Source organism: Glycine max, chromosome 3 (genome assembly GCF_000004515.6).
Source record: "Glycine max cultivar Williams 82 chromosome 3, Glycine_max_v4.0, whole genome shotgun sequence".
Classification (NCBI taxonomy): domain Eukaryota; kingdom Viridiplantae; phylum Streptophyta; class Magnoliopsida; order Fabales; family Fabaceae; genus Glycine; species Glycine max.
This window is the reverse complement of record NC_016090.4, coordinates 4,641,035-4,663,742: the sequence shown is the minus strand read 5'-3', so window position 1 is coordinate 4,663,742 and position 22,708 is coordinate 4,641,035. Positions and strand designations below refer to the sequence as shown.

Here is a 22,708-nt window from a genome sequence, read left to right as displayed (position 1 = left end):
ATAAAATAAGTCATAATAAAATAAAGAAAAAACCATAGATTGCACTAATAATAATTAAAAAATAGGATGAAAAAAAACACCCCATGGTTCATTCTATTTCTAATTTCCAGAAAGGCCAGTCAAGTCAACCAACACACACTCACGTGTAAGTCCCCTATTGGGCCATGCATGAACCAGGTATTCCTCTCCCACACGCTTATAAATAAGAGGTGGCAAGTATCAACCCTTTCGCTATTACCTTCAAATCTTTCCACACACACAACACAAATACCTCTCTTTCTCTCTCTTCTTCGCATTCTTCGGACATACAAAAACTCACACTCTCTCTCTCTCTTCAAATCAAAACCCCTCACAAAATTCACAACAACATACCCACAAATCCCAAATCCTGTCTTCTCATATAAAAGAACCCTTCTTTCGAATCCTTCCCGCTCTCTCTCTCTCTTACTCTTTTTCCCTATCCGATTCAATTCGCGCGCAGTTCCAAACCCTAATCCCTCTCTCCGAGGTCTGATTTCACACCCCAAACCCCCCAATTCTTGTTTTCTTAAACAAAATTTTTAAAGAAATAAGAGGGTTTCGTTTCATTGGGTGAAATTCATAAAGAAAAATGTTTTTTTTGGGGGGGTTTTTTGACTTTCGAGATCTGGGGTGTTTTTTTGTTTATGTTTTAAAGGTTTTATCTTTTTGTGTTTTGAGTTGAGAAAAAGAGAAGCGAAGTTGATTTTTTTTTTGTTATTGGTACTGATTGGTGTTGAACATGGTGGGTTTTTTTTTTTTCTTGGTGGGCAGCTCTGTGATTTTTGGGTTGATAAAAAAAATTAGGGTTTGATGGCTGACCAAGGATTGGAAGGGAGCCAACCAGTGGATCTACAGAAGCATCCTTCTGGGATCGTGCCTACCCTTCAGTGAGTATCTGATTTTTGATGAACAAATTACACTTTCTCTTTTGATTGGCTTCAATTTCAATTGCAAGCTTCAGATGGTTGAATCTTAAGTTGTGGGGTTACCCTTTTTGATAATTTGTTAGTGATAAGTATCCAACTAAGTCAACCGTTATGCTTGTAGAGCCTATCCACAGATCACACTATTGCAAGTTCTCAATTGTGTAGGAATTTTGCTCCCTTAAGTTTTGTGACTTTTGTCTATTTGGCACTTTAACAGACTTGTTGAGTGCTATTTTTGAATATTTATGAATACTTTACATTTCTTTTATTTTTTTATGTACACTTTCAATTATCAATCATGACTGTGCATTACAAATTTGGAAGATTTTAGATTGCATCCACTATTTTAGCGTTAGTGATCCCACTGCGTCCTGCTATGCCACTTTAGGAATTTCCTAATTGGGTTTTAACTTTTAAGAGGTGGCTGTTTATGTTGTGATCTACTCTCTACCATTTGTTGTATTTGATTGATAACATTTGCTTTTATTTATATTTGAATGTATAATAATTTTGCTTCTATTCACATTGGAATGCTAAGGATTTTGCTTCAATTTTCTCTGGATTATTTAACAATTTTTTTTTTGTTTACAATTTACTCTGGATTATGGAAATAAGTTGCTTCTATTTTCATTAGCATACATGATAATTTTTTCTCTATTTATGCGGAGTAATCTAATAATCAAGCTGTTTGTACCGTCAGAAATATTGTGTCCACAGTCAATTTGGACTGTAAGTTGGACCTCAAAACAATTGCACTTCAAGCTCGGAATGCAGAGTACAATCCTAAGGCAAGTATCATTTGCTTGTAGTGATTTTCGCTCAAATATGCTATCTGCACATGTTTACATGTTTCTTTTTTTGCTTTTGCATCTGAATTACAATAAAGATTAACTGGTGGTTGTGCAGTTGCCTATCCTGCTTTCTGGATTGTTTTCTGTTCCTTTCTGGACCAGAGAAGTGTGGTTAATCCAAGACTATTTTATATTTATATCCCACGTGATATCTTCTGCTTGCTATTCAGAATCATTAATTAGCAAATGTATTATACACGCCAGTTCTAATTGGTTGGTGGTATACTGTACTGATGTTTGTGATGTGTTTGTTTGCAGCGTTTTGCTGCTGTGATTATGAGGATAAGAGATCCCAAAACAACTGCTCTAATTTTTGCTTCTGGCAAGATGGTATGATCCTTTGCTGCACTGCTATGTCTATCTTTTAGATGATAGTAGTGCATTTTGTTATTTTTAATGCTGTCCTCAAATTAGTTCTATGTTAATTTATGGTTGTGTGGTTCTCTTGTTGAATTCTTTTTGGTATTGGTTTATTTTAATTAACTATGTTTATCAAATCAATGGTCAAACTGGTGTTATTTAGAAACTCTGTAAAATTCAGGCTTGCCTTTGCCCTTAGTATGTCATTGAAGGTGCTAGTAATGAGGTTGCAAACATGGTTGTCACTTGTCAGAATTCCTTGAATCAACTGGTTCTATATAGCATGATGAGAGAATCATTAATTTATGTAAAATGGAAATAAGGAAGATATTCTATTTCTAAATTTATTTTTACAGTTTTATTTAGCAGAAAACCATATATTTTCTCTTGTTTTAATAATTGTGCACAATTCTTGCAATTTACTATACATTTCAATTCGTGATTTAGATTATAGGCCTTCTGGTCTGTGATTCATAGTTTGCTAACCATGGTTGCAAAAAGTTGAAATTTGTCTCTTCCGCTTTCTGTAATGGCTCTTATTTGGTACCCTTCTTGTAATGGTTTCTCTCGTGAACTTTAAATTTAATTTTTTATGACTATTGACTAGGTTTGTACTGGAGCTAAGAGTGAACAACAATCTAAATTGGCAGCAAGGAAGGTTTGTACTGTTCTTTGTTTTTGTTTTTTTTTATTTCTCCACCATCCTGTTCATATTAATGGTTTTTCTCAAATGGAGGCCCTGGAGAACTAAACCATTTGTTGTAGCTTGGTTTTGAAACTGTTATTCCTGTTTTTGGTGTAGAGCTCTTAAATCATTGAAGGAGGCTGAATGGTTTTAACTGTTTTCATGTGTTTAAGATTGATCCTGAAATTATTTCTTCAGTTAGTGTTGTGGAGTTCATTCTGAAAAATTTACATTGTTTTTTAAATTTTCTATTTTTCCCCTTTCAGTATGCTCGTATTATCCAAAAACTTGGCTTCCCTGCCAAATTTAAGGTACTGCTTCTGCTCTTTCTCATAATCTTTGCTGAAATTATTGAAAAGCGCTATTTTAAAAATTTTCTATTTTCCCCCATTTAATCCATTTTGGTCGTTCTTTTCTCACTATAATTATGTAGTGTTTGATTACTAATTGGTTCTTTGGGTATTATGCTTTAGGATTTCAAAATTCAGAACATTGTCGGCTCTTGTGATGTCAAGTTCCCCATACGGCTGGAGGGTCTTGCATATTCCCATGGTGCTTTCTCAAGTGTAAGTTAGTTATTTTTTGGGAAAATAATTCATAGGGTTGGATTGGTTACTGGTGATTTTTACATTAAATTTTTTTTTGCTTTCACAATCAATGTTTGGCTATCTTGATGTTTAATGGCCACTTTTAAGGGTTTTTTTTTTTAATTATATACTAGATATGAAATAACCTCTGGAAAAATGTATTTTGTTTAAAGCACTATATATGTTGCAAAGTATGAAAAACATTACTTTGACTGATACTGAATTACAGAAGAAAAAGCCATAATTAATTTCCATGGCTACCAAAGATCAACAAAGCTGTTTTAATGCATTGCCCAGCATTGTAGATACTTATAGGATGGGGAGGTTTTTAGACTTTTAAAAATTTAAGTGGAGTGAAATGGTTAAACTTGACTAATAGTATTATAAATCACTTCGCATTTGTGATAAAGAAAGTATAAGTTATGGAAAGGGCCATATGTCTATGCATGTGCTTTGTCTAAAGTCTAGAAGTAGAGGAAAATGGATATTTGCTGATACTTGCTTGTTTGTGCCTTTGTGGTGGTATAGTATGAACCAGAGCTGTTTCCAGGACTAATCTACCGTATGAAGCAACCAAAAATAGTCTTGCTTATATTTGTCTCTGGAAAAATTGTTCTAACAGGAGCCAAGGTAAAAATTTTGCTTATATTTCCCCTTGTAATTTCCCTCCATTTTTTTGGTTCACTGAATTTATCTGTTTTCAATTCCATTTTCAGGTGAGAGATGAGACTTACACTGCCTTTGAAAACATATATCCTGTGCTTACGGAGTTCAGGAAAAACCAACAATGGTATGAATTTGTCTTTACATATTTAACTTTTTCAGTACATAGTACATACAGATGTAACTTCAACGATTTTGTTTACCCATCAGAATTATAAATACATCAAATCAAAATCAGACGAACTAAAGAGAAAGGCTAGAGCTGAGAGTTTTTTTCAATTTCTTTTGGAACCCAAGTTTAATTTCCTTTGGTCATGATGGATTTAACGGATTCATGTAGTCAGTCAGCCATATGGACTGTTTTTTCATGGATTTAACGCATTCGTGGATTTATCTTAGTAAATGAGACTTAAAATACACATCGAAGATTTGAATTATCGTGTTTTCATCCAGTGATATCAATTAATGAATGCGTGAACGATTGAATATATGGAATCCATTTCCTTATGATTCGAGTGAATCAGCCGGTTAATGCCCGTTTGTTATATTTAGATCCTGGACTTCACAATGCAGATACTTTTCTAGGTTGTTATTTTTGTACAAGTGTTGATGTTACACCTGATGTGTGTTCATAAAATGAATTGAATTTTTGTTACTTTTGAACTTTTTCATGTGATTAGCACTGTTTCTGGGTATCAAACAGTACATTCAATATTTTGATATGAATTATGGCAGATTGCTGTTTCAAGAAAGAGCAGGAGCAGTGGTCTGGCAGAAAAGTTCGTGGAACTGTAAATATTAAGACAAAGGAGATAATCTAAATTGATATATAAATTAAAGACAGCCTGTGTTGCCTTGTCTTAATTTTTTGATTGGTCATGATGTAGTAAAGTGGCAGACATTGTTCTATTGAATTGACATTTTTAAGAAAAAAGAGGATTCTGAGTCAGAATATGAGGGAAAAAAAGTTTGAGAGCTAAATGGAAAAGTAGCACATTGAGTCTGTCCCTGACAGTAGTTTGAAACTCTTTTGATAGCATCTACTATCAATTGAGCGTAGTGTGATCTGACTACTGAGTATGGAATATCTTGATCAACAAATCGAAAATTTGAGCTGCTAAATTTGTAAGTCTTTAGAATTTGGTTTACATTGATAGATGGAACTACTTAATGAGTATTTTGGACCTTTGGTTCTAAACTGAGGTGTAGTACTTCAGACTTTAGTGAATAAAGGGAATTTAAAGTTGTTGATTAAAAAATCAATGATTTTGTTACTACCATGTCTATTCTTTTACTGTCTAAACAATTGAATCTAATTCTCACTCCATTTTAACTACACTTTAAACAACCAATCAATACACATTCAAGTTTCTAAACATAGCCTGAGTGTTTTTAGTTTTATCTTAAATGATTTCATTTGACGAATTGATTTTAGCCTAAAATGATTATTATTTGAAGTAATTTTAAGAAGTATTTGAGTTGAATAAAAAAAATTCATATTGAGTTTTGTTATTCATTCTTAGGATAGGTGAGGATATGATAGAATAAGATAGAATAAAATAAGATATCATATGATAGAATAAAGTAAAATAGGATAAGATAATCTATTTTTTGTGCCAATAAGATATGATAAGGATATCTTATTTCTTATTTTATTGAGTTAGCGTAATTATAAAAATCATATATAACATAAAATAAATATAATAAATCATATCTAAGATTATCTTGTGGTACTAGCAATTTCATTTGAGATCAATTATAAAAATCACATAATGAAACTTTGTGGCTTAAGGGAAGTGAGTTCAGGTTTAGATATGTCACTCCAAGTTTATCTATGTATTCTTTGGTAAGTTATGTGTATTTATAATTATTAATAATATAGTTACACATAATTTTATCATTATACATTATATAAGTAATTGTTAACTATATAATTATGCAAAATTTTAATATTTTTTATTATTTTACTTGTTAAATATATAATATTTTAACTATAATACTAATTAATAAACAAAATTAAAAACTATACATTTAACTAAAAATATCATTCAATTTATTATCTTTACATTATTTATTCTTTATTTATTTTTTATATATATTATTTGAACTAAAATGTAATTAATAACTTAATTTATGATTTATTTTTTTAAAAGGAATCTATGATTTATATAAAATATATGAATAAATATATTTTATAAAATGTGAATGGACTCCCATGTTTTTTGAACATGATAAAATCTGGTGGGAATGAGAATGAGATTAAGTTTTATTTTTTTTGTCTTTTCTTTTTATAAACTTAAATCCAAATCCAAATTCATTCTTTAACAAGGACGGGATAATGATAGTTAAGCCCCCCAAGCTGTCTCATTGACATCACTTTATTCACCTAATATAGCTATTTATCCAAAGTTTACTAATTAGCATATTTCATTTCATCTAATATAATAGAATTTGTTAATGGTAAACTAAAAGGCAGGCACCTTATTCATCCTTAAGGAAAATGATAGAGACGTAATAGTTTGTCTATACAACTGTTTTTTGCTTTCACAACCATTTGTGTAGTTAAGTACAAATTCTGATGTTATAATGGTATTATTCGCATTTCAGTAGCTTGGCTATATAATTTTCCTGATAGAATTAATTATAAGCCGACCTTAGCTCAGTTGGTAGAGCGGAGGACTGTAGTTGTTTGAAACAGATATCCTTAGGTCGCTGGTTCGAATCCGGCAGGTCGGATTTTTTTGTTTTGTAATTAACCTATAATTATCAAAATAGGAAATATGCATTTTTTCCCCCCAAATATCAAATGTATGCATGAGTTAAAAGATAATTTTCTTAACTGATTTATCTTTTTCGATGTAGTTATTATTATTATTATTATTGTTACTTTTATGTAGAACTGATTTAGCTTTTGGTAAAACATATATGGATTTTCACACACATTTGATAGAGAAAAACTAGATTCATCAGTTGCATATATTCTGCCACATTTGTACAAGTACCAGCAGACTACTTACCCGTACATATCATTCCATCATTTCCATAATTTTCTTAACATGTTAAAACTTTTAAAAAATATATCTTTAATCAAAATTGAAGAACAGAACATTAAAGGCCAGTCCTAGATGGAAGCAAGATTTCAGTGATACCCTTGGCAGCAGCAGCAGTATTATTGAACCAATAATTCATGATATGGGGAGTGTCACTAGAAAAATAAAGATAAGAATTTTTTGAACTCAGATAGGAGAGAATTTACAATAATTAATGTACACTTTTCAATCAATTGAGGTAGCTAGACCCCTTTGGTATAAAGATAAGTATTAGTTGTTACTTAAACATTCCCATAACTTCATAAATGAAAAAATTGTACATTTATTCACTTGATAATTGTAAAGGATTACCAATTTACCAATGTATAGACACTAAAACACTCATGGAATAGTTAATCTTCAAAATAGTTTCAAGAAGAGAACCGTGCATAATCAAATTTTAGTCCTGGTGGACTTGCTAATAAGTTGAAGGAATAGCTGTTAATCATATATATATATATATATATATATATATATATATATAAAGAAAATTTCAATTGATGCAAAAATAAACTGTCTATTTAACTCAATCTGTATTTTCATGTGGCCACTATAAGTTGAAAGCTACCATTGTTTGGTCTTCTAAAGTAAAAAATTACCCAAATTGGAAATTAGGCCACTTGGTCGACTTGAGTTGGTTTTACTTTCTCTGTGTATACCACTCTTATGCATTATATCTTGTACGTGTTCCCTTTAATTTCTTTCGGGTGATAGAATTCATTTGAAGAAGACATTTTTTTTTTCTTTCATTCGTGTCATGAGTTTACTAACTTTATATATTTAATATATACACTCTCAATCAGGTGCCTATTTTTCTCTTAATTTCACCAAATCCTTCTATCTATCTCTTTGTTGATAATTTTCCTCTAGTAAGTAGTAACTACTACGTACTCTACTAACTCATCACTTTTTCATACCAGCACGGATTATTATAAGAAACTATTCGATCGATGAGGACATTAGTTAAACATGTGAAATATTATTTCAACTATTTCGGATATATATTTAATAATTTCATTGACACTAATAGGGTTAACGCACAAAACTTCTAATTATTTGTTGAAAAATGAGTATCGCATCAGCAAGTTATTGTGATAAATATAATGCCAGAGATACTAGTAAAGTAAATTGACTGTTGTTTCTAATGAGTCAACAACAAAAGTAGACAATTCTATCATAAACTACTATGCCAAGCTAACCAGTCACTGTGGCAGTGCTCTAACAATATTCTAAATAAGTTATTTTTTTAAAGTCAATATTCTAAATAAGTTGCTTAGGTAATTTGAAGATAATAGAATGAAAAGAATGAGGATCTTAGTTATCTGACAGGAACAATGCACCCAACAACCTCATGGATAAACAAACATTTTGCTTCTCAGAAATTTTTTTGCTAACATGCTATTCATGGATACAGGCTAAATAAGTTAAACCCAAAAGAATTGAGGAGCAAGACAAAAAGAGAAGTAATTTTCTTTTTAAATTATTTTATTTGCTCAATTCATTATTCTCATGGAAGTTATCTCTGACATCTCAATAAAATTATAACCTCTTTTACCTGTCTAAACAACAAAACCTAATTCCCACTCCATTCTACACGAACTTCTCTACTTTAAACAACCAACCAATTCACATTATTCAAGCTTCTAAACATAGCCTTAGTGCGTGTTTGATTTTATGTTAGATGCTTCGACATTACTTTTAACAACTAATATGATTTTAGGTATACATTTACATGTTTGATTTCATTTTGAGAAATTGATTATGATCTATAACCGATTCTAAGTTTAAATAATTTTAAGTAATTTTTATGTTAGATAAAAAAATTATACTAAGTTTTGCCACTAACTATTAGATAAAAACATTTAAACACAAATCATTATACTAGTTCAAAATTAATTTTATTCAAAATTAAAAATCAATTTCACTTAAAATTAATTTTCATAACATTCCGCCAAACACCTACTTAATCATGAAGAAGCCAATTTCACTTGGAATCAAATATAAAAATAATATTTACTATTAAAAAAAACTTAATGAAAGTTTATAAGTTAGCATATTTCATCTCATATATAACAGAATGTGTTAATAATAACAAAATTGACAAGCACCTGTTCGTCGCTTTTGAGTATCTTTAATGCTAGATTGTAAGTTTAAGATTTATTTTTTATAGGATCTATCACTAAACAAATCTTTGAAATTTCCAACGTGTTGGACGAGTTCTTATGAAACAACTCTAAAGATCTAAAAAAATAATAATTTTTAACGTGGATCTCTCTTCATTATATAATTAATTACATATATTTATTTTAAACTAAATTTTGAAAAAAATTTAAAAGGTAGAATTTATTGTGGGACCTAATTAAAAAAAAAGTAGCTTAATATCTAAAAAAATAGATCTAGCATTAAAAATGCTCAGGAAAATGTTAGAGACGCATAATTTGTCTATATAACTCTTTTTTAGTTTCTTAGTTGTTTGCATGTACTTCACAATAAATTCTGATATTATTTGCATTTCAGTAGTAATAGACAACAACAACAACAGTATTAGCCTAAAAAATATAAAAAAAGACAACAGTAGTGATTACCGTCGTTAGTTTAATAGAATATAATTAACAATAAGATATAATTTTGATTGAAACGAATCAACAAACCGACCTTAGCTCAGTTGGTAGAGCGGAGGACTGTAGTTGTTTAAACAGACATCCTTAGGTCGCTGGTTCGAATCCGGCAGGTCGGAATTTTTTAAATTTTTTTAGTAATTATTGAAATAAATAGGAATCAGAGGATTTTTTTTTATTTTTTTATTTTTTTTTGCTGAATTGAATCAGAGGGTTTTGCTTATTTGTATTTCTCAAAATGGTCACGAAACGAATCTCAGAAATCTTAAATCGTTATTGTCTTAATGTCTTTACAAGTTTTTCTTTTCTGAATAATCTTTACAAGCTGTACCAATTTACATGAACTTTATATAATCAAACAAAAATCATAACAACATCATCGTACGTGCATGCAATAGTGGATAAGATATTTTAGGTGGACAAAATTCAAGAACAGTCCATATCCTCAAGTGTTTGTAAGTTAACTTAATTTAATGTAAACTAAATCGTAAAAATTAAGAACTGATAAAATTAAGAATTATTTTTATTAAATTAGATCAAAATTTATGTATTTAATTTTGAAAACTATCTTAGAAAATAAAGACGAGTAGTACAAACAAAAACAAAAACACTTGCCAAAGATGTCCGTTGAATCATGGAAATCATTGTCATGAAAGTAAAATTCGATTAGATCTCGATGTAAATTTTAACTATTAACTGATCCCCAAGATTAACAAAATGAGCCTATGAACACGTGGATTCGTATCCTTAGACTATAGAAAACATAGATCAAATGTCTAGATTATGAATAAGAAAACTAGAAAAGAGGAGAAAACATAGCTCTAAAATATATATAGAGGAGAAGAAAAGAGAAATTTTGCATCTCGTGACTCCTAAAAAATTAGCATGTCACCAACATACAAATATATTATTACACATTCTTGTCCAATCAATTTGGAGTAAACACAAAAATTAGATGGAATTAATTAACAACATAATCATCACTCAGTAAAGTCATATCAAACTTTTCATATCATTGTTTAAGAGCTTGTTTAAGGTTATACAAATATTTTCTTAATTTTACACACTTTTTTCCCCTAACCCTCTACCACCGAATCCTTAGGTTGTACCACATATATTTCTTTTTTCAAGTCACCGTTGAGAAAAGTTGTTTATATGTCCATTTGATGTACTACCATATCATGAATAACAACCAAGGCAACTAGAGAACATATATTGGCAATCTTGGTAACCAGAGAGTATGTATGAAAAAGTCAATGTCTTTCTTTTGTGTGTAACCCGCAACTACTAGTCTAATCTTGAATTTGTCAATGATTTCATTAGTCCTTAGTTTCTTTCTAAAGATTCGTTTATATTTAATTGATTTACATCCCTTAGGCAACTCAACCAAATCTAGTGTATGATTAGACATGATAGAATCTAATTCACTTTTAATTGCTTCTTTCCAAAAGTTAGCATCAATATAAGTTACTGCCACATTATATATAGGATTTAGGATCTTTCTCAATCAAGAAAGTAGACACCAAACAACATTTATTTTATCAACATCATTGATTTCAATCAAGAATGCAATAACAAAGTCGGGTCCAAAACTATTTTCTACTCTTTGCCTTTTGTTTCTCCTAGGTTCATCAATTTGATTTATTTAAAAAGGAGGAAGAAGCATGTAAAGAGAAAGACATCGAAATAGTATGAGAAGAACCAACTACATCACCAACACATTTCTTTAATGGACACACTAGCTCAAAAAATTATGCATTTCTAGATTCACATATAGAATTATCACTTAAACATAGGAATCTACATGCAATATTATTTTCAGCATATTCAATAAATGCACAATCAAAAGTTTTGGTTCCAATGTTAGTCCTCTTGAAATCAGGTATGCTTACCTTAGCCAAACATCCCCACACTTTCAAAAAACTAAGTTAGGATCAAATCCCTTCCATATATGGTAGGGTGTCTTTTCAAGTCATTTATGAGAGATTCTATTTAGTATAAAACATGCAGACGGTACCGCTTCTGCCACATATGGTTAGACATTCCATAACTTAAAAGCATAGCATTCATAATTTCTTTTAGTGTTTGGTTTTTTCTTTCAACTGTACCATTTTGTTGAGGACTATAAGGGCACTAGTCTCATGAACAATGTCCTTTTTTTTAAATAAAAAAAAACTTAAGAAAAGTAGTACAAGCAAGTACCAAAAATAAATTGTTTTACAAACATATGTACGTACGTTGTGGAGTATTGATTAAGATAATAACTTTTCCCTTATGGCATTAGGTTTTAATGATTTCATAACTCCTCAAAACATCCAAGTAGCATAAGTTACTTTTAAGAAAATTACAAGTTGAATTTGGTATTATAACTTGCTTATATGATAAGGAATAATCTCTTTCTTTGAAGTTGATTCATTGGATTAAGATATCAAAATACTCTTTTGCGCATGTGCATTGGTTTCATAAGATGTCAATCTTGATAGGAACATTTCAAAATAAGATCCCATTTTAAGATTTTAACTAGTTTTTGGTGAATCTCATAATGTTACATTACTCTCAAAATCTCTTGTTGTCATAGGTGCTTTCGTCACCTCAATATAAAATTCTAACTTTTATTTTGGGTTTAAGCTTTAGGCAAAATAAGTTGAAGTTTTAAGTATGAATTTTGATATTATTGTCATATATTTAAAAAGGAGTTTCTTTCAAAATTAATTATACAATTTGCATGGTGCATGCAATTGTGATTTTTGACTAAATCGTTTAGAAACAGCAAGGGAACCTATAACCTTGCCAAGTGTTATGCACTTAAGCTCATTGCTCAACGAATTGATGTACGTTGTAAAAAATGTTTGACTAAATTATAAAAGTAATTCATATGAAAATATATAGGAGGAAAAAATGAGACAAAAAAATTAGTCACACTGCAAGAAACTGGCAAATATATAAAGATGTATTTCAAAATAACGAATGAACAACATATAGTCATATATACTTCACAACAAAACTAACTATGCTTGTTCCAAGCACTACTAGAAAAAGCCCAATTTATGATACACATTTTACATCGATTGTGCAAACTCGTAGTAGTTTCTTGCACGGTGACATTTTTGTAATATTAACTTCTTCATCAACGACGATACTACAAAAACCCTTCATTGATCAGATTCCGTTGAAACTGCCTTTTCTAGTAGTAAAGGTCTGTCTTTAGGTTCAGGATAAGTGGAGGGGCAGTTCGATATGGCGTCGCTTTCATATAAGCTTGTATTCCATTTGTCTTATAAGAGATTCCTATTTTTTTTATTACATTATATTAGAGAGCTGAATAAACAAATAAAAGAATCTCGTCTACGCGTCTCATATTTTTAAGTTAGTGCTCTAATCATCAAATTATTAATCATTCACAACTAGTTAATTTGCATAAATTAAGTTCATCAATACATGTGGTTTGACAAGGGAAAGGCATAATAATAAAATACAAATGATGTAAGAGTGGACCTAACCTTCCTAATTGTGTTGTTTATCATTATAGCGTGATGCATGCTTCCAAACTTGTCTTCCATCTCAGGTAAAAATTAAGTTCAACCGCTTATCACTTTTTACATTAACAGATTCCGTTTTCATTACATTATATTAGAGAGAACACAACAAATAAAAGAATTTGTCTGTGTCTCATTTAAAAGACAGTGCTCTAATTAACAATCAAATTATTAATCAAGCATAATTTGCATAAAGTTTATGTGGTTTGATAGAGAAAGGCATAGTAATTGAATAAAAATGTAGTGGACCCTATAGCTTTTAACCCGTAACCATGAACTTACTATAATAGCATGTGGCATGCTTTCAAACTTGTTATCCATCTCAGGAAAAAACTTCAACCGCTTATCATTTTCTTACCAAATTAGTTATTTAAATAATGAAACGGGTGTTTAACCTTGCGTTTTCAACGTTCCAAATCCAAGATTTTCATGTCCTAACAAGATGAAACGTAGAAGTTACAGGGACTAGCTTGAATCCAATTAATAATCCATACGCATAACTACAAAACAAATAAATTAAAGAAAATTGTTTTTTTTAATACACTCTTTCTCCTATTTTTTTTTTTCAATATATATTCGTTTGTAATTTAATTCTCAATCTACACTATTTTTCTGTCTTAATTTACACCACTTTATAAAATAAACTAAACAAAGAGATCTCAAACTCAAATGAACGTGAATACACTCTCTCTTTTCTTTTTCTTTTTTTTAAATTTAAAATATTATAAAATATAAATATTATATTATAATTTTTTAATTGATTTTAAAATTACTTATTTATTAAATTAAATTTTATAATTTTATTTTTATTTTTTTAAAGAAAATGATATCATTAAATATAATTATTTTTGTTTTATTATTTAATTTACTTAGGTGAATATTTTTATTTAAAATTTGAATTTTCTAATATAATTATTTTTAATATAATTATATTACTAAATATAATTAGCTTGTTTATGTCATTAGATTTAATTAAAAATTATAAGACTTTTTGTTTAACAATTTATTTATAGAAGAACATTATATTGCATTATCAATAAAATACTTAAACAATTACACTTGGCTAAGGAAAAATTTAAGATGAAGATATGTTAGGATAATTATTTCTGTTATGACCATGTTGCCGACAAATTCTACATTTTTTTCTACTTTTCCGTTCAATCCACATCTTTTATTATGTTTCATTATTTTTTACTATTATCTCAGTTACTACACTTTGGAAATTTTATATCTATTGTATAAGATAGATATATCAATTATTTCTTCACTATGTTTTTTAATTTGTTCTAATACTACTAACTAATTTTATTATTTTTTAATTAATGAATATAACAAAAAAAATATCAACAACACATAAATTTAACTACAAAATTACATACAAAGTAACTAAAAAATTGTACCATAATTTTGTCCAATTTTTTTTATTTTTCTTTATCTGTATATTTTTCTTTTAAAAAAATAAAAAAAATTATAAAATTTAATTTAATAAATAATTAATTTTAAAACTAATTAATTTTTTTATAATATTTTAAATTAAAAAAAACAAAAAGGAGAGAAAATATATTTACATTTATTTGAGTTTGTAGCTATGAGATTTTTTTGGCCACGCCCATTTTACAGGGAATCAAGACACAAAGTCCAACGTAATGTAGATTATGAATTAAATTATAAAGTGTATATTGGGATAAAATAGAAGAGAGTATATTCACGAAAAAAAAAACCAAAGAGAATCAAATTCAAAATGCATGAAGGCTTTTTATATTAGCATTTCATCACAAGTAATCACATATAATAAACTTATTATTAACTTTTATAATAATCATTTAAAAAATTACACCTAGCTAGTATAATTTTTTATTGATTGGAAAAGTAAAAGAATAAATAAATTATACAATAATCTCTAAAATCTTTGTTGATGTTTGGCATAGTAACTACACTTAGTTTTTTTTTTATTATTTAAGAAAACTACAGTTAGGTAGTAGTTACACAATGTGATACATAATATTTCACATAATTAGACCAAGCAAAAGTAGGGAATCATCATCTAAGCCAAATATTTTGACAAATAATTTGAAGTTACCGGGTAATGAGCCAAAGCCTCAACACATCTCTCCAAAACCGTGCCCCACTTCCTTCTTTTTTTTTCTCTCTCCTCCTTACCTCAATTATGACCAATTCATCCGTTAACCAGTAAAACCCAACCACAATCACAAAACTCCCATCCAACCCTTCTGATGTGAATCTTACGGGGCAGATCATTTGATACAGGCTACGAAGGTTTGAATGACGCCACTTCCAGTGAAGGAAGATAAGTCAAGGTAGACGCCACTTCCGGTGAAGGAAGATAAGTCTGGGTAGACGCCACTTCCGGTGAAGGAAGATAAGTCAGGGTAGACGCCACAAGGATTACCTTGATAAGTCTGATATTGGTTCAACAAGGAACCCAGAGAGAAACTCTCACCAAATTTTATGAAAATGCCAAAAGTTTTTTTATTGGAAATAAAACCCAATACTTATAGTGTATCTGAACAAAAAGATAAAAATAGACATGGGCCTTCTAAACAGGTTGGGCCAAAATTACAATAAATAAAAATTATAACTAAAAACATATTTAACTTGGGCCTTCAAATTAGTTTGGGCCTTCAGCAACAATTAATTGTCTTGATAGTGTCTCTGCCTCTGGGCCTTCATCCTTCTCTACTTGGGCCTTCATCCTTCTCCACTCGGGGGCTTTGTCCTTCTCCACTTAGGCCTTCGTCCTTCTCCACTTGGGCCTTTAGCCTGTATTTGACCAGTTTCATGATTCTCATCATTCCCTCCTTCTTGGAAAACATTTGCCCTCAAATGTCCAGGATCATCACCAGGTTCAAGTACCACTTCCTTCCTTTTCTTGTTGGCTTGCTTAGTATAACTTTCATTCTTCTTTGCAATTTGCACCTTCACTTGGTCATACAATCTTTTCACATGCTCAACTTTGACCTGTGCATCCTTATGCTCAGTCTCTTGGGGCTTGCTGTTGTAAGTTGGCTTGTTAGGCAATGAAGCTTCTAGAAGGAGATCAACTTGATGTTCTATGCTTCTTGAAGGTGGCAGTCCATGAGGAATCTCCTTGGGAAAGACATCTTTAAATTCCTGCAACAAGGGTTGAACACTAGGAGAAACATAAATAGTTAACTGATTAGAATTATCACTCTCTCTCTCTTGTGTATCACTCTTTTCCTCGGGTGTATCACTCTTCTTTTTCATATTCCTTTGTGGTGCCTCACTATTTTCTTTCTCTTGTTCTCTCTTTTCTCTCATTCTGATTTGGCCATCACACACTTCTCTAGGGGATAGAGGTTTAAGAGCAAACGAGGAAGATTTGGCTATTCGTCTGTAGGGCTCTTCTTTGTTACGGTTTAACAAACGTTGCATTTGTGTAGTCCACGCGTCCAGAAATAAGCGCTGATATTCGTCCAGTTGATGATATATACCACCATTGTCACCAGCTCTTGCCATGATTAAGGAACAAAGAATTTTGCAGTAAATTAAAAAAAAATAAAATTCAGGACCTCACCATACTCTACTCACGTGTTTCTCTCTTTGATGGTAGTTCACTCGTGTTTGATGCTCTCAATATAGGCTTTTGTGTGATGTTTTCACTCTTGCCTTTTACCACTCACTCCCTCTTAAGTTCCTGGATGGATCGAATTAGACACACAAGGTAATATAAAATAAAAGGAAAGACAATATAATTATCCGAGTAACAGATTTGATTTGGGATAACAACTTGGACTTGATTTGGATAGCAGATTGGATTTGATTTGGATAATAGATTAGATTTTGATAACAAATCTGATTTGGATAACAAAATTTGATTTGATTTGATTTGGATAATAGATCAGATTTGGATAACAAATTAAATTTAATTTGGATAACACATATGATAACAAATAAGATAACAGATAGGATAACAGATAAGATAACAGATATGACAAGTAAACTTCAAATGCTCATAACTTTTGCTACGGTTGTCCGTTTGAGGCCCACTATATATCAAAACGCTCAGAATTCAGAGGAGAATCTAGATAAGGGGATTTGTTCCACGATTTTCTTTCCAAAAAACACCTCTAAATGCCTCAATTTCGTGTTCAAAGATCAAACACCCACTTTCTCTTTTTTCTCTTTCTTCTTTTCTTCTCTTTTTTTTTCAAAATTTCTGCAACTTTTTTTTTTACTTGAAACAGAACCTAAACAATTTTTTTTTTATGACACAAAGTCTGAAAGACACTAGAAACAAGAACAACAACAAGAACACAAACGTGACAAGAACAAGAACGAAACAAAGACACAAACAAGAACGCAACAAGACGCAAACAAGAAAACAAATAACAGAACAAGGACAAAACACGAACCTGGACAAATTACAAAGAAAAATAATAGGATAAGATAGAACCTGTATTAAGAGCTGAAGCTCTGATACCAGATGATGTGAATCTTACGGGGTGGATCGCTTGATACAGGCTGTAGAGTTTTTGGTTGACGCCACTTCCAGTGAAGGAAGATAAGTCAGGGTAGACGCCACTTCCGGTGAAGGAAGATAAGTCTGGGTAGACGCCACTTCCGGTGAGGGAAGATAAGTCTGGGTAGACGCCACTTCCAGTGAAGGAAGATAAGTCAGGGTAGACGCCACAAGGATTACCTTGATAAGTCTGATAATTGGTTCAACAAGGAACCCGGAGAGAAACTCTCACCAAATTTATCAAAATGCCAAAAGTTTTTTTTTATTGAAAATAAAAACCAATACTTATAGTGTATCTGAACAAAAAGATAAAAATAGACATGGGCCTTCTAAATAGGTTGGGCCAAAACTACAATAAATAAAAATTATAACTAAAAACATATTTAACTTGGGCCTTCAAATTAGTTTGGGCCTTTAGCAACAATTAATTGTCTTGATAGTGTCTCTGCCTCTGGGCCTTCATCCTTCTCTACTTGGGCCTTCATCTTTCTCCACTCGGGGGCTTTGTCCTTCTCCACTTAGGCCTTCGTCATTCTCCACTTGGGCCTTTAGCCTGTATTTGGCCAGTTTCATGATTCTCATCACCTTCTATCCTCACCCCCTTGAACCTGTTCTCATCCTTCTTCACCGTCATATTTTCCATCACCATCACAGTTACGCTCTCTGGCTGTTCAATCGGTCGAATCCAAATACTCTGGGTTAGTAAACAAACTCGAAATGTCAACCCCGAGCGAGAAAGATATCAAATCAAATGCATTCAAACTCTTTGTTACAACCTGATTCCCTTCTCGAATCTCAAGTCGGGTCAAGTTATTCACATACCTGACCCGATTGAACCATGTATCTTGCATGATCTTATCTAACATGATTTTTGTCTCAGGATTCATGTCCAACAACCTTGTTACGAGATTCTTGAGTTCACTCGATACACCTCGGGAACCTAAATTGTCCCCTATAGATCTTCCAATATAAAATTGTCACATTGTAATCATTAAATGAATGGTAAGTACCCAACGTCGAGTGCAAACAAAACGATGCCGCACAACCACACGTCCGTGTTGTCACCGTCGTATCGCTTCCTCGTGAGAATCTCGGGCGCCATGTAAGTAGGGGTCCCACACAAAGTGTGCAATATGCCGTCGTGTCGGAGACCTTGAGGTTCATGTCTTCGTCGAGGAGAATGTTGTCGAGCTTTAAATCGCGATGGTACACGCCGTGCCAGTGATAGTGTCTCACGGCGGATACGATTTGCCGAAAGTATTTTCGGCTGTGACCACTTGGAAGAGTTCGTCGTGCGTTTTCTATTGTTGGTGATACTTGAAGCGCGTAAATGCTTGGTTGAGCCGTGCGGTTTCCAAAGGGGATGACTCACTTACTTAAAAGAGTTTGCATTTCAGAGGTTGTGTTATATTGAGTAAAACAAGTGCTCACTGATGAATTCTTAGAAACCTTCTATGCTTTTGCTGAGATTGGAGAAACGAATAGAGAAAACAACAAAATTTGAATACATTTTTAGTCTGAATACATAATGAAATATGCTAAATACACTTACAGTCTCATAGTACACTTATCAGTAGCAACCTATTACAAAAACATTTGTTTGTTAATGTTAATTAATGAACATTCATAAAGTAACTATATTTCAACATTTGGCATTTGCAAATTTGTTTCTGAATTCCCAAATTAGTTGTTTGTATTAGTTTGGGAAGTTTTTGTCTTTTGTATGTTTTTCGATGTAAGGCTTATTATGGTCAGCTATCTGTAGACCTTTGCTATGTATTGTTTCTTTCGACCTGATTTTACACATCTTGTGTTAAATAATCTTGAAATAAAATGTGTTTTGCCTTTCAAAAAAATAAAAATAAAGTAACTATATTTCCAAAAATAATTTGCCCGCCGATTTCCTTGACCAAATTAGGGGATTGAAATCTATTATAATTGTAATGCAGCAACCTACAATCATACATATAAGAGCATATTAGATTTGAAATCCTAGAAAATAAGGAACAAGTTAAGATTAAGAAGAAGCAATAGAAGAGAAATATTGACAATGATTTAATGATGTTAACAAAGCTAATAGATCCCGATGCAGTGTGAGTGGCCTAATACATTATGGTGGGGAGCACGATGCTATTGATGATCTAGTGGATCTTCTTCGCATTGAAATAGTGGAGGAGAATTAATAGGATTCTCCTCGACCATCTTGACTATCAAGAATAGTATTGAAAAAAAAAAGACAATTTCTAAGTCTTATCATTGGCAAAAATCATCAACCTTACAATTTTTAGGCTTTTGCTTCATACACCTCCTTTTTGCTTCATGCACCCCAAAAGACTTGAATGGACACAAATACCCCTGCACCACCAACTCCCTCCCCTTCAACATTGTCCTTGTCCATGCTATCAACAAATGGCTCATCCTTCAACCGCAATGGAGAAGTGTTTTGCAGCCTCGACGAAGTGGTGCAACCAAACACCAAGCCCGACAGCACTGGTGCCCCCCTATTCAAGAAAGGTCTTTCCAAAATACATTAATTATTTTGTACACTTCTGAAAAGGTTAATTGGATGGTCCGACAGATTTTTCAGTTTATTAAAAAATTTATTTATCTAACAGCCAAACAGATTTTTCAATTAATTAAAAAAAATGGTGTTAATTGAAATGTCTTATGAAACTCACTCAATGTCAATTGAGTCCGGCTATACCTTGTCCAATAAAACAATATTACTATAATGAGAAATGTTAGAAATACACTCTTAAGAACACACTTCATTTTATTGGTTGAAATCTATTAAAAATCACATGTCCATGCTGGCACCATCGTACACCTTCCTCGTGAGAATCTCGGGCGCCATGTAAGTAGGGGTCCCACACAAAGTATGCAATACTATGAAGCACCGACACCGACATGGACACCGAACACGACACAGACACCTATAATATCCAAAATATAGAACGTAGTATGGGTGTCGTGTCGGTGTCGGACACTGACACGGACGCGTGTCAAACACCGAACACGACAAGAGATTGGAGTGTCTGTGCTTCATAGGTGCAACATGTCGTCGTGTCGAATCTAGCTCCTCAATGCGCCTAATCCAAAGTCGGAGACCTTGAGGTTCATGTCTTTGTCGAGGAGAATGTTGTCGAGCTTTAAATCGCAATGGTACATGTCATGCCAGTGATAGTGTCTCACGGCGGATACGATTTGCCGAAAGTACTTCCGGCTGCGACCACTTGGAAGAGTTCGTTGTGCATTTTCTGTTGTTTGTGATACTTGAAGCGTGTAAATGCATATATGGTTGAGCTGTGCGGTTTTCCAAGGGGATGACTCACTTACTTAAAAGAGTCTCCATTTTAGAGGTTGTGTTATATTTGAGTAAAACAAGTGCTCACTGATGAATTCTTAGAAACCTTCTATGCTTTTGCTGAGATTGGAGAAATGAATAGAGAAAACAACAAAATTTAAATACATTTTTAGTCTGAATACATAATGAAATATGCTAAATACACTTAACAGTCTCATAATACACTCATAAGTAGCAACCTATTACAAAAACATTTGTTTGTTAATGTTAATTAATGAACATTCATAAAGTAACTATATTCCAACATTTGGCATTTGCAAAGTAGTTTCTGAATTCCCAAATTAGTTGTTTGTATTAGTTTGGGAAGTTTTTGTGTCTTTTGTATGTTTTTCGATGTAAGGTTTATTATAGTCAGCTATTTGTAGACCTTTGGTATGTATTGTTTCTTTCGACCTGATTTTACACATCTTGTATTAAATAATCTTGAAATAAAATGTGTTTTGCCTTTCAAAAAAATAAAAATAAAGTAACTATATTTCCAAAAATAATTTGCCCGCCGATTTCCTTGACCAAATTAGGGGATTGAAATCTATTATAAATGTAATGCAGCAACCTACAATCATACATATAAGAGCATATTAGATTTGAAATCCTAGAAAATAAGGAACAAGTTAAGATTAAGAAGAAGCAATAGAAGAGAAATATTGACAATGATTTAATGATGTTAACAAAGCTAATAGATCCCGATACGGTGTGAGTGGCCTAATACATTATGGTGGGGAGCACGATGCTATTGATGATCTAGTGGATCTTCTTCGCATTGAAATAGTGGAGGAGAATTAATAGGATTCTCCTTGACCATCTTGACTATCAAGAATAGTATTGAAAAAAGAAGAAAAAAGAAAAAAGACAATTTCTAGGTCTTATAATTGGCAAAAATCATCAATCTTACAATTTTTAGGCTTTTGCTTCATACACCTCCCTTTTTGCTTCATGCACCCCAAAAGACTTGAATGGACACAAATACCCCTGCACCACCAACTCCCTCCCCTTCAACATTGTCCTTGTCCATGCTATCAACAAATGCCTCATCCTTTAACCGCAATGGAGAAGTCTTTTGCAGCCTCGACGAAGTGGTGGAACCAAACACCAAGCACGACAGCACTGATGCCCCCCTATTCCGGAAAGGTGTTTCCAAAATACATTAATTATTTTGTACACTTCTGAAAAGGCCTTTTTCAGTTAATTGGATGATCCAACAGATTTTTCAGTTAATTAAAAAATTTATTTATCTAACAGCCAAACAGATTTTTCAATTAATTAAAAAAATGATAAGTTAATTGAAATGTCTTGTGAAACTCACTCAATGTCAATTGAGTCCAGCTATACCTTGTCCAATAAATCAATATTACTATAATGAGAAATGTTAGAAATACACTTTTAAGAACACACTCTATTTTATTGGTTGAAATCTATTAAAAATCATATTTTTAATGATTATTTATCCTCATTCGATAATTTTTAGTGAATTTTAATCAATAGAAAAAATATGTTTATAGGAGTGTGA

At 31.7% G+C, this 22,708-nt stretch overlaps 1 protein-coding gene and 2 non-coding genes across 3 annotated transcripts; all 3 read left to right on the top strand.

Annotated features, from left to right (window-relative positions):
* Positions 1 to 231: 231 nt before the first annotated feature.
* LOC100810213 (TATA-box-binding protein-like) lies at positions 232 to 5,346 on the top strand. Its single transcript, NM_001255866.3, has 10 exons — positions 232 to 508; positions 793 to 908; positions 1,648 to 1,735; positions 2,057 to 2,128; positions 2,766 to 2,816; positions 3,110 to 3,154; positions 3,317 to 3,409; positions 3,959 to 4,060; positions 4,147 to 4,220; positions 4,829 to 5,346. Coding segments are annotated over exons 2-10 (603 nt in total). The 5' UTR covers positions 232 to 508; positions 793 to 831; the 3' UTR covers positions 4,830 to 5,346.
* Positions 5,347 to 6,741: 1,395 nt separating this feature from the next.
* TRNAY-GUA (transfer RNA tyrosine (anticodon GUA)) lies at positions 6,742 to 6,829 on the top strand. Its single transcript is given in 2 exon segments — positions 6,742 to 6,778; positions 6,794 to 6,829. It is a non-coding gene; the product is annotated as a tRNA-Tyr (tRNA).
* A 3,003-nt stretch (positions 6,830 to 9,832) lies between these two features.
* Positions 9,833 to 9,919, top strand: TRNAY-GUA (transfer RNA tyrosine (anticodon GUA)). Its single transcript is given in 2 exon segments — positions 9,833 to 9,869; positions 9,884 to 9,919. It is a non-coding gene; the product is annotated as a tRNA-Tyr (tRNA).
* Positions 9,920 to 22,708: the final 12,789 nt, after the last annotated feature.